Raw genomic sequence first — 14,508 nt, 5'->3', positions numbered from 1 at the left:
CCCCCCCCCCCCCCCCCCCCCCTCCTCTAATGCAACTGGGACCAGAGTGTCCGCCTGGTTCCCAGAGACGGGAAGCAGCAGATGTCCGTCCGTCCGTCTGACCTCTGACCCCCCCCCCCAACTCTCCTCCGAGTGGACGAGCTCCTGTCCGTGACACAAATACCGTCTTATTTGGCAAAACTGTCTCGGCGTCCAAACACCCCACCGGCTTCTCAAACGTTCCGATCGCAGCGTCTGAGAATGAACTATTCATACATTTATCACAAGCGATGAGGGATTAAGGTGATATTTCCGGCCCGGCATCAATCAGATGGTTATGAAAGGTGAAGGCCTCGTCCGTCTTTGTTATCTCCTCCCTTTTCAAGAAGCTAAATTGTCCCGTAAATCAAACCGGCCCGGGGAAAACACATCTGAGCCCCACCAACCTATTAAAATGTGAGGCCTCCTGTTTGTCGTCCCTGTCCTGCACAATTATACAAGAGTGGCAACGTATAGTAAGGATCCCTACATCTGTATGTCTTTTTTTTTTAACTGCATCTGTTCAAAGTGAAGATTAAACATCAGCTCATTTTGAATTTCACATCGATACCGTATGTCTGTAAATAACCTTGAACAAGAGGAAACTGAAGGATGGATAAGAAAACAGGTGAAGGAACAACCGATTAGGTGACTTAGAAAAATGTTTTATATTTCAATATATTTCTTTGATTCTGATTTTCAGACGGTGATTTATTACCAGTGTAAATTCAGTAACTTTTTCATTTCCATTCAGGCTCAGATTCCTCAGAGAGACATAAACGTCCGGATTAGACTCACCAGAAATAATAAAAGTGATTAAAAAAAAAAAAAAGTAAAAGTCACGTGGTGAGCTCAGAGAAGGATTCACATCAGTTTAGTGTTTTTTCTCCTGAAATCCCATATGGATGGATCTCTCTCTCTCTCTCTCTCTCTCTCTCTCTCTCTCTCTCTCTTTCTCTCTCTCTTTCTCTCTCTTTCTCTCTCTCTCTCTCGTTCTCGTCCTTCGGACAGACCAGAGGAAACTCACCACCGGCAGCATGCAAAATCTGACCGGAACCTCGAGAATCTGGCTGGTGCTTCTGCTGCAACTTCTACCTGCACAGGTAACCTGATGATGACGACGATGATGATGATGATGATGATAATGATGAGTCCTGCTTTACTTTGTCTTATATCTCCATTATTTCTCTGATAACTGTTCTCAAACTTTCTCATTATAAAGTTGAATGAATCAGTATCGTCAATTCAAATAAGTTAAAAAGAAACCAATACTTTCAACTTTCACGCAAGTACTGTTTTTTTTGTTTTTGTTTTTGTTTTTAAACAGTGCTTTTATTTGTGATACTGAAAACGAGAAGCATAAAGAAGTAGAGTGGCAATATAGGAAATCAAGTGATTTTTTTCCTTCCGGTTCGCTTTACATTTGACCTTTTTTGAAAAGTGTTTCACAGAATAATAATAATATTAGAAGGGCAGATTGAACTGATTCCTAACTCCACTGTCTTTCCCACTCGCACCGGGCGGGAGGGAGGTGAAGAGTCAGAAATAGATAGCTGATTTCTTTAAGACGAGGAGAGCCAAGATCAACTCTGCACTTGTGTGTCTGTCCCAATGGATGTGGAGGAATCTCCATTGTGGGTTTTGGGGAGGGGGGGGGGGGTGATGGTTGTGAGAACTTCTCCTAAATCATGCTGTTCTTTGGTGATACTTTTCAGCACTGCCTTTGTTTTAACCGTGTTTATGGTGCATGGAAGTCCCCAGGGTAAGGGCAGAAGCTATTATTTACTGTTATTCTTTGCATAGTTTGAGGGTTTTTGCTTCTTATGATAATACACCTTCTATTACAAAATTTAAGACATCTCTTTTCCTTTTCTTTCTTTCTTTCTTTTTTGTTGTTGTTGTTGCTAAGAGCCACACAGTGGCGCCCTTCTTTCTTCCAAAAATCCATAAAGTCTGCACTTGCTCGTCTCCTCCAGCAGATGGAGCTCTGCGCCTTGTAATTGACATTAATGCTGGCGCGCGTGCGCGTCCTGTGTTTCCCTTCATTAATCCATCACATAAAATGTGCATCACTGTACAATCTATACTAGATTTGGAAAAAGTATATACTCTGGATCGTACTGATATTTTTTTTCCAGCCACAATTTGCAAACCAGAAGCATTTTACCAGGGAATTAAAATCATCCGATAAGGTGCAGCACCTCTTTATATATCAGGTAATTACCTGTTTTTCATCAAATAAAGGACATATAGTACTTGCTACAAGTATGATAGGTTTTCTTCCTGATTCAAAAACAGATGTAAACTCTTAAGTTTTCATCTCATTAAAGGTTCCTACTGTTTATAATCTGTATACTGAAACTGCAGTTCCTAGTAAAATAACACCAAAGCCACACCATGAGGAGTAAGTTTGGAAACAGGCTTATGAAAGGCCACGCTGGTCTGAAGAGAAGTGCTGTGACAGATTCTGGACAAACTTATTCTCTGGCAGATTTTCCTGAAAAAATAAACGTGCAATGATTTCCAGGTTGCACTTATATATTCTTGGTATTGAAATGAAGGTAAAAAAAACCAAGATGTTGGTATTTATGTGCATGCATCAGTCTAATCCTCTAAATTGCTGTGTGGTTGATAATCCACCTGGAAGTCATATGATGTTAAGGTCTAGTTCTGAAGGAAAGTGAAATAACCAAAAAAACCGAAGTGAGGATAAAATCATTTGACAGCCTGATGGCACCAGTTGGAGAGACTTTGTGTACTTTTCTTGAATCGGCTTGTCACTGTGTGTTCCCTCTCTCAGTGCCGGGAGTGGGTGCCCGTCATTACTGACGGTGGCGTTCATCTTTCCTGGTCGACAGCCCACTGACTTTGCAGTATTTGTATTTTATTTTTGCAGACGTCCCACTTTGCCGGAGAAGACCGCTCCACAGGTGAGGCTTCGAGTTTCCACCTTTCTTTTTTTTTTAATTACTAAACGACTCCGGCTCACAGGCGTCTCTTTCAGCGATGGACTTCCAGGAGGTGCTGGCGAGGAGCATGTGTCGGCCCATGGAGCGGCTGGTGGAGGTGGAGCGCGAGCTCCCCGAAGACGTGGAGCACATCTACATACCGGCCTGCGTCCCGCTGCGGCGATGCTCCGGCTGCTGCGGCGACGAGACCCTGGAGTGCCGGCCGACCCTCCAGCGCAACGTCACCCTGCAGGTGCGCGCGAGGCGAGCCCCCCCCCCCCTGTCGCTCACGAACAGGAAACACTCCTCCCCTCACGCTGCGCTCATTGTTTCCCAGGTGATGAAGATCCTCCCGCTGAGGTCAAGGCGCAGTGCAGAGGTCAGCTTCGTGGAGCACCAGAAATGTGAATGCAGGTAAACGGAATGACGATTTTCCACCAGATTTTCTTAATCGTTCAACTAACTACCAGCTGTTTTTCTTTGGTTTTGTATTCCAGAGTTCGTGAGAAACATCCAAACAGTAAGAGGTTGGTAGACGGACATTTGATTTACTGGGCGTGACCACATCAATATCCTGATTGCTCTTTGCTCTGCAGCACAGAGTTTATCAAGAACAGGCCGCGGAGAAGAAAACACAAGAAGACAGCAAACGGCTGTGGGAAGTAAGAAATTGAAACACACACACACACACACACACACACACACACACACACACACACACACACACACACACACACACACACAGAGTTTGTTAATGTCAGGATAATTACAGCTGCATATTCCACCCCTCTCATCTTCACCTCTAACTGCAGTTGGGCTCGTGCGTCCGTGAGGTCATAATAGAATAATCTGACGGCTTAACTCGGAGACCGCCGGTCTAATTTAGGCTGAAGTCGTAATTGCAAAGCCTGTTGACGAGGATAAGTGTTCAATGGCGTTCAGAGCGGGCCGCCACGTCAGATCCCGTTCTTTCATGGTGACTAATCAGTGTGCAACTGGCTCAATTAGACGTTGACGTTGGCATTTGCAGATAAACATGTCATTTAAGCAGGGTTCAACTATTTGTGTGTGTGTGTGTGTGTGTGGGGGGGGGAGGTTTGCTGGACCACCTGTGTTTGCTGCCTTGACGACAGGAAAGAAAGAGAAAACAATTACCAGTGTGGAGAAAACCCTGAAATAGAACGGCTGCACGGCGTGATTCTGCAGCTGTACTGTAAAGAACAAGAAGAACCTGCAGCAGGTGGCGAGGGGGGGGCGGAGCCTTTCACCAGACTGAACACTCAAACACACGCACACATGTATAAAAAGACACAAAGCACAGGTTTGTATTGAGCGTCTAAAAATAACAAGAAGGGAAGAATCTCAATGGAACCAATGAATGATTAAATATGGATGAATTATGATGAGGCAGTTTAAAAACAATGGCTTCTCCGGCTCCAGAGACGAAGGCCAGCTCCGACTTGAAGGAGCCCACCCACCAATGACATCACCGGTTTTCCAATTTGAGAGGAGATACAAACTCCTAAAGGCTCATTTTTGATTGTGGAACAAAGAGAATACATGATATTCTGTTCTGTTTCATTCCTCTTCATCTCTCGGCTGCTTTGCTTCAGGAGTTCCCGCAGCCTCCACTTCACCTTGTTGAAAATGTTCCTTTATTCTACATTATTTTTTTGCTTTTTAATTGTTTCCTCTTTAATGCAAATCGCTGTCTAATTGTGAACTCATGTCCATTTGTTATTAGTATGACATTGCCATGGAGAATTAAAACACCTAAACATGACACAGACCAGTTTTTCTAGATCTATAAGCACAAGATTAAACATTAAACATTAATACACTCATGGTGTCCGTGTGCAATTTGAGAACAATCAGGTTCACCTCTGCTTTTTTCTTTGCACTGGATAAAATTATTGAGTTACCTTTCTCATCAGCTCTGTTCAATAAAACAACCACACCTTGAATAAAAAATCCCTTTCTAAAGTAATGTAAGATCCTGCATACAGTTTCTCCTTTGTTCAGTACCACTCCCACAATTCAACAAAGAAACACAACGGGAACGTTGTGAAATTCATGTGAGAAGAACTGAACTTGAGTAAATAAATGATTTATTTGCATGAAATCCAAACCTGCACGTTTTCACTATTTACTTTTTTTTTTTTAAAGACACTTTATAGATAATTTGCAGTGGAATCAGATGCTCATGAGCACATTCATCGGATAAAAGTCACCACACCCTCACTTTGAATAAACAGGCATTCGAAGCTTAAACTGCTGTTCTGCAGCCTTTTCTTTTACTAATGAGGAGCAGACGCAAATTCAGCTCTCCCTTCTGGCATCAAAGCCACAAGGAAAAAAACAGCAATTTTACCTGGCAGACCACACAAGTTGTTGATCGAACGCAACCGCGATGTCTCACTTTGTATTTTCATGTCATTTTGAGTGGCCGGTGGTCTGAAGAGACCAGGTCGAGCAATTAAAGTATCTTTAACATACTGCTTGTATATATATATATTTCAAAGGCTAGGAGTTTATTATTATCTATTTATTATTGCTGTTCTGTCACACACTCCCTGTAAGAAAATAGTGTCCCAAATCAAGGTGAGTCTGTAAAAATTTGTCAAACATATATATATCGAGAAACGTAAACATGTATGTCAGACTAACACTCTAAATAAAAATATAAATACACTTTTGTTTTTTGCTCTCATCTTTCATGAGCTGAACTCCAAGATCTAAGACTTTCTTTTTTTTTTTTTAACGAAAAATGTCCTCGAACGCATCGTTTGCGAGGAAACAGGGGCACCCATTTAAAATCCACTGCACCCACAGGGAGGCCATGTACTGAGACTGATCAATGATCAATGAATTAATAATTAACTTTATTATGACGTCCCACAAAATCTCAAGAAAGAAAGAAAAAGTGGATAAAAGCTCCTATTTAGCCTTGCATTGGTTGTTGTTATAAAGTGTAGAATAAATGACTGCAAAGGAATGACACTTTCATTTCTTTTTGAGTTTTGAGCTTTTTTACATGACGAGACTCAAAAACCCCCCTGAAAAACGATGCTGCCATCGACATAAACCCAACACAGAATGAGAGCCAGCAAATCTTCTCAACTCAGAGTTCAATTTAAATTTCTCCTCTGAATTTCATTTTTTATTTTTTTTATTTTGAAGTATTTCACTAACGTGTGTGGTCCTGCTCTTGTTGCGTCACACAACCCCGATGCACGGTGCACCACGCTGAGTCATCTTGCGGTGTTTGTGCCGATCTCATAACCCTGTGTTTAGCAGAGAAGCGACCACACAGCGGCGTTTGATTTCTCCCATCAGACGGCGAAAGATAAACAGCATTTAAATCCTGAAGGATGGATAAACACGCCCCCCCTCCCCTTGTTACATCTCGACTGTGTTCCTTCCTTGTTTACTGGGGGTGAACTGTTTGACCTCGTTGCTCTGAAATGTAACGTCGCACACCGAATCTCCGTCTGAATACGACCTCTGACCCCTCCTGCCCGACCTACCTGGCCTTGTATTCCACCCTTGCGCGCGTCAAAATGTCCAAACGTGGTGATTTGTCACGCTCAGACTGCATTTCGCGCGTCACCGAGTCTAACGGCCTTCAGACACGCTGTGATTTCCGGCTGGCGTGGCAGCACGCAGTTTTAGGAAGCTCCAACGAACTCATTCAGAGTCAATTTTTATGTCCTCGCCACAAAAGTGGCCAATATGGAGGTGGATTTCACGCTCTTTTAATTGGCAAAATAGCACAACTTAACTTTAGAAAACAAGGAGAGGATGAGATGTCTGGGTTTGGGATGTTTTTCTGCTCCAGAAACATTATTTTTATGCTGCAAAGTGTGAAGAATGCTTGTTACTTACTATTTTTTTCCCCCCCGTCTTTTTATCTGATTTAATTATGCGTTCTACAAGCCATTGCCCCTCAGCGGGATGTCGAGCAGGGGGAAATATACTCGGAGTAAATAACTAGTTTTTTTTGTTGGTTTTTGTTGGTTTTACGGTGTCTGAACGAGTTTTGACTGATGGAGTGGATGAGCTCGTTTAAACTTTGACTAAATAACAACACATGGTACCAGTTTAAAACCTATTAATTGCGCTTTTTTTTTTGTTTGTTTGTTTTTAGGTGTCAGTTTCCTCACAACAAGATAAATCTTCACTGACTGGAGTTGGAGAAGTAAACACTGAACTGTGAACGACACATTATTGAAGATATCTGATTCTTTACCTTCTTCTTCATACGTCCCTTCACATCCTCGAGACTTTCATTCTCGACTGTGACCTTGTCTTTTCTTTTTGATTAACATATATATATGTGTGTGTGTACTCTCCTGTGCCCCTGGCTGATGTTTGCCTTGGACCAAAACCATGCCTGTGCTTTATTATTATTTTTTTAATCTAACAGTTCTTGTGTGAAGTTTAGAAAACATGGGATCCAGAGGAGATACGAGGGTCCGCGGGCATGGAGATAATGGCTGGAATGCTTTTGAGCGTCTCTCTTGCCAGGGAAGAGGATTAAAGCCTTCATCCATTATTAACTTTTAACTGATTAACTGTCAGATCGGCCTCGACATTCAAAGCAGGGGGCCAGAGGTCCTCCCCATGACTCCAGGTTTATTTTGACTTTCATCGCTTTGAAACAAGATTTTCAATTTAGAGCCAAATGATCAAAAGGAATCACCGTATTTGACTTGATGCATGTTAGTTGTACTTTTTTTTTCTTTTACAGTTTTGCCTTTGTTGTACGAAATGTTTGTTAAATAAAATGCACCGTAAACTCAAAAGAACTCCGTTGTCAAGAGTGTGTAACACGTGAGAACGCTCTCTATCTGTGGTAAACACACTGTCGGCGGCGCACAAGGGGTTACTGTTGTCCATTGATCGGCATTGAATTCGCAGCCTTGCTGAGACATGCGAGACGAGGGAGGCGCCGCTCGATTTAATCGGAAAGCTTCCTGGTCGCGTTCGACAAAAAGTGGATGACGAAGCTCGGCGGACAGCTCTGAGGAGCGATCGGGCCACGGCGGCCGTTCAATACGGGCGACGTTCTTACATTTAGAAAGGTTAAAAGTTCCAGGCTTCAATCTGCAATCTTATCCCTTCTGTGAGAACTTGCAGAAAAGTGATAGGTCAACGTTTTTCTGTGGTGTGGGCATCCAGAGGTATTGTCAGCAATCGCTGATACCGCATGGTTGGAAGAGGTGGGGCGATTGGGGGGGGTACATTGATCCATATCAGCGACAATACGATGGAACCTCTTTTAGTCACACACTGTCTGCAGCAAACACAATCAGTCGGGAATAGTTTCCTGTGTAGCGGCTAAGAATAGGGGGCCTCTCAGAGACAGCGGGCATTTTTGTGCATCGGTCAATAATAAACGACTTGTTGGGGAATCTCTCCGACGTGCTGCTATTGGGTGAAACATTAACAAAACAAAAACAAAAAAAGGTACAAGCTTCATTCAAGTTGATGATAAGACAGCAGCGGTGCAGTACTGCAAGATTCGGTATCGACTGAATACCAAGTACATACAGGGCAAGTATAGTCAGTCCGATACTTTTGTAATATTCATCAAATTGCTAAATCTGTGTTTTTATTATTTTTCCTTTGGCGTATCCATTAGTTAAACCTAGAACAGAATAGAGAATGCTTGATTATCATAACAAAAAACATTTCAAACAACAGTAAGACTTTTTCTCTCATACATTGGATTTTTTTTATTAAATAAACAATGTGTACGAAACTACGACTCCAGAAGAAATGAGGACGAAATACAGTTTCCAGGTAATGTTCAGGATAGAGCAGCATGCATACAAACACTGCTATTATACGATATCAACAGCAATGTAGATATAGATATTCTCCATATCAGCAGCTGGAGAAGCGGACTTGAGCTCTGAAGTTTGCAGGTTTGAATCCCACAGTGGACAGGGTCCCCGAGCAAGACCTTTGACCTCCCCAGAGCACTTTTATGTGTCTGCCCACTGCATTCTGGACGGATTAAGAAAGTATAACTAGTTTAGTTTTGATATTGAGACGGATGATTTTGATTTGTATTTGAGCTCTCAAGATACATATATATATTAAAACAAAAACAAAAAAGCCTGTATCTTAAGCATTAGTCTCCTTGAGACTCCCTGTCTCTGAAGCTGAGAGGAAGGTCCCACAATGTGTCTGTTGCAGGAAACGTGTCTTCGACCTCATTGAGATTTGGGAGCAGGAACAGAACATGCAGACTGGAGAGCAGCAGGCCGACACGTGAGAACGTTTTGTTTGAAGGGACAACGTTTTGTTTACTCCTCCGAACACGCCGCAGAGAGCCTTCCTCTCCTCGCTATTATGTAATAAGCCCAGCGGCTGCTCACGTCAGTGGATTCCCCGCCGCTGCATCTGAGACGCCCTGCCCTGTACAGTACACCTCCAAAACTGCACGCCGGACACGATGTCCTTAACTTGCCACACATTTGGCAGCGGTCACGTTTTTCAGCTGCTGGCAGCGCCGACCAATCAGAGGCCGGGAGACAAGTTCGGTGGGCGGGCAGACAGTGACGTCTCCTACGCTCCCGACGAGGCCCCGCCCACAACTGCCAAATATGGCACGGTGTCAAAGCGCCGTGTCCCGTCCTTTTAACGTCTTTGCAAAAATCCGCGAACAAAAAAATTGGTAAATTGAGTTAGCGACGGACCGTCCGCCGGCGACAGGCCGCTTCCTCGTCAGGCTTGCCCCCCCAGCAGAGGACGATTCGGCCGCAACCGCCAGCGTCTGCACGCCGCCGTCCTCCTCCGCATGTGACCGGGTTGAGAGCGCGCGTCGCGAGGGGGCGGGGCGCCGTGTCTCGTGTACAGTACCGTGGAACACCGAGTCCTCAGACAGCAAAGCAGCCGCCCAGACTCCGCCGTTGCTCCGTCCCGGATGTGAGCCAGCACACCCGCAACCCCTGCGTCCGTGGAGCAGCAGCAGCAGCAGCGACGGCAAAGCGCGGATATTTCAGCAAACGAGGACAAAAGTAGGACTATTTACCTTGTCTGTCGCTCAGTTTATAGTATATCGAGTTAGTTTGCGGCTGTCGTGGAACCGTCCGGGGCATTAGCTTGGCTCGGCTAACCACAGTACAGGCTTGAAAAGATGTTTGTGTTTTTAAAATGTTCTTTTTTAAGGTTTACACTTTCGTAGCAAACGCTAAAACTATATACTTTTACTGTTTGAGACATCGTTAGGTTAGTGTAGATAGCCTGGTCATCGTCGTTACAGTATAGAGTCAACGCTACTAGTAATAATATGTCACATTTAGACAAAGAAGGTTTCACAACATGAACAAATGAAACGTTGCTTTTACGATTTCATGCCATTTATACTAACTTGAATGCAGTTTTGTGCCAAAAATGTCGAAAGTACTGATGCAAAACCACCTCACCAAGAGTTTTAGAGTGTTTTCAGAATATTTTGCCATAACTTTTGGTGGCTGACCCGAATAACAATGAGGGTATTTGATACGCTGGTGTGAACTGATACTGTTGCATTCAGCCCAGCATTGTTTAATAAGGGTGGAATAACTGTAAAGCAGCCAAATCAGGAAGAAGCTATTCATGATACAATACTCAAAGGGCAAGTGATGCCCAGCTGGTAGTGAGCTGTCACTTTTTTTATTGTTTTTTTTTATTTTTATTTTGGGTGTGTTTATTACTGTTGTAGAAATGGAAAGAGGCTCATCTAAATGTTGTTTCATCCACCAGCTGCAGCGTTGATATGCTGATGTAGTGTCGTGAGACGTTGCGGTGCCACAAGGACGTTAATAATACAGCAGCAACGCAGTAATGAGCACTAAACGGAAGGCGGAGAGTCACTCCAAGGGAGCGAGCCGACCACGCTTCATGAAGCCCGCCGGCTCCCGGGCCGACTCGGAGAGGGACTCCGGATTCTCAGGTTCGGCCGCAACTCTGACCCACCGTCCGACATGCTTTGAGATTATAGCGTGGGACTTAATCGGAACTATCATTGTGCTTCACAGACGCGAGCTCGGAACACATGGGCACGCCGCACGCCACGGACGTGGAGGATTCGCCCAAGCCCGGCGCGCAGCGGCGGCCACAGTCCGCCGGCTCGGGACGGCAGTCGTCTCAGCTCGCCGTGGTGGGAGGCTCCTACTCCAGCCTCTCTCCCATGATCATCATGAACAACGTCCTCCTCAAGCAGGTAAAAACCCCAACGTTTGATTGGAAACCCATTAAACATTAACTCAAATAAACATGAGTTAACTCAAATGAACATGAGTTAATGAATCACCCGCTGGATGAATTCCTGCGGCTGTTTGTCTCGAGGGTTCAAGCCCTCGGCTTTATAGCGTCGGGCGTCAGGTCGGTGAGGGTCAGCGGGAACATTTGTTTAGCCGAAATGCGTCTTCGCGGGCGAGTGTCTCCAGAAAGACTGGGTTAACACTTGAACCGATCCCACGTGAACACGACGCACAGGCTCAGATTGGATGAGCATAAGAAACCAGAAAATTATAAAAACAATGAAAACCAACTCATGACTCAGGCTCTTTCAATTGGTTATTTAAGTTCTGTTGTTGAGTTGTTTTGGGGTTTTTTGCATGAAGAAGTATTAAATGAAATTTGTTTAACATCTGTCAAACCCAGGCGTCTCGCTTTTTGAACTTTTTTTTCTTTCATTTAATTCAACAAAAAGTTACAGAAAACGGTACAAAAATAGCAACTTCAAATGCAAAATAATCACTTAATCTCTAGGACGTCAGCACGCCATTGTGGTCAAGGTTATTCCTTTTTCTTCACCGTGCGTCATCAAATGTTTGTTGGTGAAAAGAACAGACAGCCATTTGGAATACGGGGCAAAACATACTCCCAAGTGGAGTTATATCCACTTTCTGTTTGCTTTGCGACGCTTCCTGCACAGATGAATGAGAATCTGCATAGACGTCTTGGATGTGTTGTGGCTTCGCCGTAATGCAAAGAATATATGTTGAGCAACTTGCTGCAGTCACAGGATGTTGTAGAAAAGTTGTAATGTGGATTTGTTTTGTTTTTTCAATTCTAAATATTGCTGATTCTTGTCTCCGCAGCCCGGAGATCCTCCGCCTGCCCTGAAGCCCTGGAGCTTCAGCCCGGCGGTGGAGGTGGTGCAGCCGGTGGTCCAACACCCCCAGGTGGTCTTCCTCCAGCCGGTGGTCTCTCGCCAAGCCTCGCCCGCCTCCAAGGAAGCGGCCCCGAGACACAGGCGCCCCAAGAAGTATCTTCCGATCCTCAAGTCCTACCCAAAGATCGCCCCTCATCCCGGAGACAGCTCGAGCTCCTCAGGCCGAGGAACCGCCTCCTCCTCCTCCTCCTATTCCTCTTCCTCCTCCTCTTCCTCGGGCTCGGAGAGAGGCTCCTTGACGCCCAGCAACCGAGACCACTGTCCGAGGGAGAAGCCCCAGAGGAGCGCGTCGACGTCCGGCTCGACCACGCCGAGTCTTCCTGGCACCCCGAGCTGCATGTCTCCGAATCCCCTCAGTCAACTTCCTCTTCCTGCGACGGATCATCGCAGCGGCGGCCTCGCGAGAGAAAGACCCTCATCAGCCATCAGCCAGTCGGAGCTCGCGCCCTCCCCGTCCTTCGCTCACGCCGCCGCCGTCTCCCGAAACCAGACGCCCCCCGCCCCGTGGGCGGTCGCCTCGGACGACGCGGCGTCCGGCGACTGCGACCCCTGCTGCGACGGCGATGGCGACGGCGACTCCAAGCGCAAGCGCTTCTGCAACACCTACAACATCCTGAGCAAGTCGGGCCTGCTGGACATCACGCTGCGCACCAAGGAGCTCCTGCGCCAGAACCGCCGCACCCAGAGCGACCTGGAGCGGCTGAGGGCGAACACGGACCTGTTCCTGCGGGCGCTGCACAGCGGCGACGCCGGCGTCTGCGCCAAGCTGCAGGCCAGCCTCCTGGAGGAGGACCGGGAGAGGGAGAGGGAGAGGGAGAGAGCCCTGCTGGCCGGCGCGGGAGCGGATTAGACCACGACTGGTGTGTGAAGCAGTAATCCTCCAGCGTGAGACGGAGCGCAGGGGGTCGGGGGGCGAGGGGGGGGCGGTTTGGAGCATGCAGAGACAGATGGACTGAAAGTAACATGCTCTATAACGTACAGCACCCCCCCCCTTACACTCCCCGGCTCTTAGGCCGGGTGCTGTGGCCTACATTTTGACTGCTTGCCCCCCCCCCCCCACATGCGCCACACCATCCTAAAAGACAAAAGGAACATTGGTGGCCTCAGATCTGCAGTTAAAGTTGCACTTGAACGCACCGTGGGTGCAGCAGGGTGGTCTGCGGCGTGCAGTACTTTGTAAAAAAATCCCAAAAAGACAAGAGACGCCCCCGAAGAAGAACATGGCCGATTCACTGGCGTGGTGCTAAAACGTGTCGGGACACGCTGCAAGAAAAACTTCCCGATAAAGCAGCGTTGGCTTGGCTTGGTGTGTGTGTGTGTGTGTGTGTCCGGTGGGGGGGGCCACCACACTTCACCGTCGGGCCACGACGAGCCCGGGTGCTTCCACTTGACACTGGCGGTCCTCATCCGGAAGCATTTTTTTATGTTAAATCATGAAATGCACAATAGCGGTTCGTTAATGTCGGATTTAATCGAACGCAAAAAAAAAAAAAAAAAAAGTCAAGCGTCCCGTCGCCATGTTGTTTTGGTTACATAAGACTTGGTTACATCTCCCGTTTCGGCGGTTCGGAGTCGGACTTTCGCGCAGCAGGTATAATTATATCAAAAGTACAATTATGGCGAGCTTAAAGAAACCCCCCCCCGTGAAGAAGAAACCAGTGCCTAAAGTCTTTGTTTTCGTCTTCCTGTCTTTGTTTCGCATTGAGAGAAACTGGATTCCTGCGATTATTAAACGGCCCTAAAACTGTATTGAAGAAACAAAAAGCAAGTGAACTTTCTTTTTCCATCCCGGTGGTGGAGGAGGAGGAGGAGGAGGAGGAGGAGGAGGACGTTCCTGTGCAGACTGGCTGCAAAGGAAAAGCTCTTAATGGCTGTTTTATGTGCTTTCCAGGCAACAGGAGCTCGGCAACATTCGTCACTGTTTGTCTTCTACGTGTGATTTTTTATTTTTATTTTTTTAAAGTGGCGACGTCATCCAACGTCAAACGCAGATTTCCATTTTTTATATGTGTGACGTTTCTTCCTGTTTACATTTGTTTAATGTACATCACGTGAATGGTCATCTGCTAGAACGAGACGTTATTGTGCATTTATTACAGGCCGAGAGGTTTTTTGTTCTGTTTTTTTTTGTACTACGTTATTCTATCCAACTTAAAGAGCAATTATTGACTTGACCTTTTCTTTTTTTTTTTCTGGTTTTGATGCACTATTCTTTTGTGTTTTTTTGTAAATCATGGCCTAAATCTAAATTCAGTGTATGTCAACCGAACTTTTGCACTAAAATGATCTAAAAGTGTCTCTGAAAGCAGAATGAACTGGCAGCTCTGGTACTGGAGCTCAGCGCGGCTCGCAGATTCTTCTTTCTACCGG

The 14,508-nt window shown here is 45.7% G+C and overlaps 2 protein-coding genes across 2 annotated transcripts; both read left to right on the top strand.

Moving 5' to 3' along the window:
- The first annotated feature begins 1,038 nt into the window (after positions 1-1,038).
- Positions 1,039-7,696, top strand: LOC308143145 (vascular endothelial growth factor A-like). The gene is made up of 7 exons (XM_080513855.1): positions 1,039-1,121; positions 2,819-2,948; positions 3,023-3,219; positions 3,304-3,380; positions 3,464-3,493; positions 3,563-3,628; positions 7,114-7,696. The coding sequence occupies exons 3-7, from the start codon at positions 3,025-3,027 to the stop codon at positions 7,148-7,150; spliced, it is 405 nt and encodes a 134-aa protein (XP_080369981.1). The 5' UTR covers positions 1,039-1,121; positions 2,819-2,948; positions 3,023-3,024; the 3' UTR covers positions 7,151-7,696.
- A 2,167-nt stretch (positions 7,697-9,863) lies between these two features.
- On the top strand, positions 9,864-13,924 carry cipcb (CLOCK-interacting pacemaker b). Its single transcript, XM_080514552.1, has 4 exons — positions 9,864-9,994; positions 10,722-10,911; positions 10,997-11,181; positions 12,065-13,924. The coding sequence occupies exons 2-4, from the start codon at positions 10,803-10,805 to the stop codon at positions 12,986-12,988; spliced, it is 1,218 nt and encodes a 405-aa protein (XP_080370678.1). The 5' UTR covers positions 9,864-9,994; positions 10,722-10,802; the 3' UTR covers positions 12,989-13,924.
- The last annotated feature ends 584 nt before the right edge of the window (positions 13,925-14,508 follow it).

Source organism: Blennius ocellaris (genome assembly GCF_963422515.1).
Source record: "Blennius ocellaris genome assembly, chromosome: 18".
NCBI classification, from domain to species: domain Eukaryota; kingdom Metazoa; phylum Chordata; class Actinopteri; order Blenniiformes; family Blenniidae; genus Blennius; species Blennius ocellaris.
The sequence above is the reverse complement of the archived record's forward strand: the minus strand, read 5'-3'. Positions and strand labels throughout refer to the sequence as shown.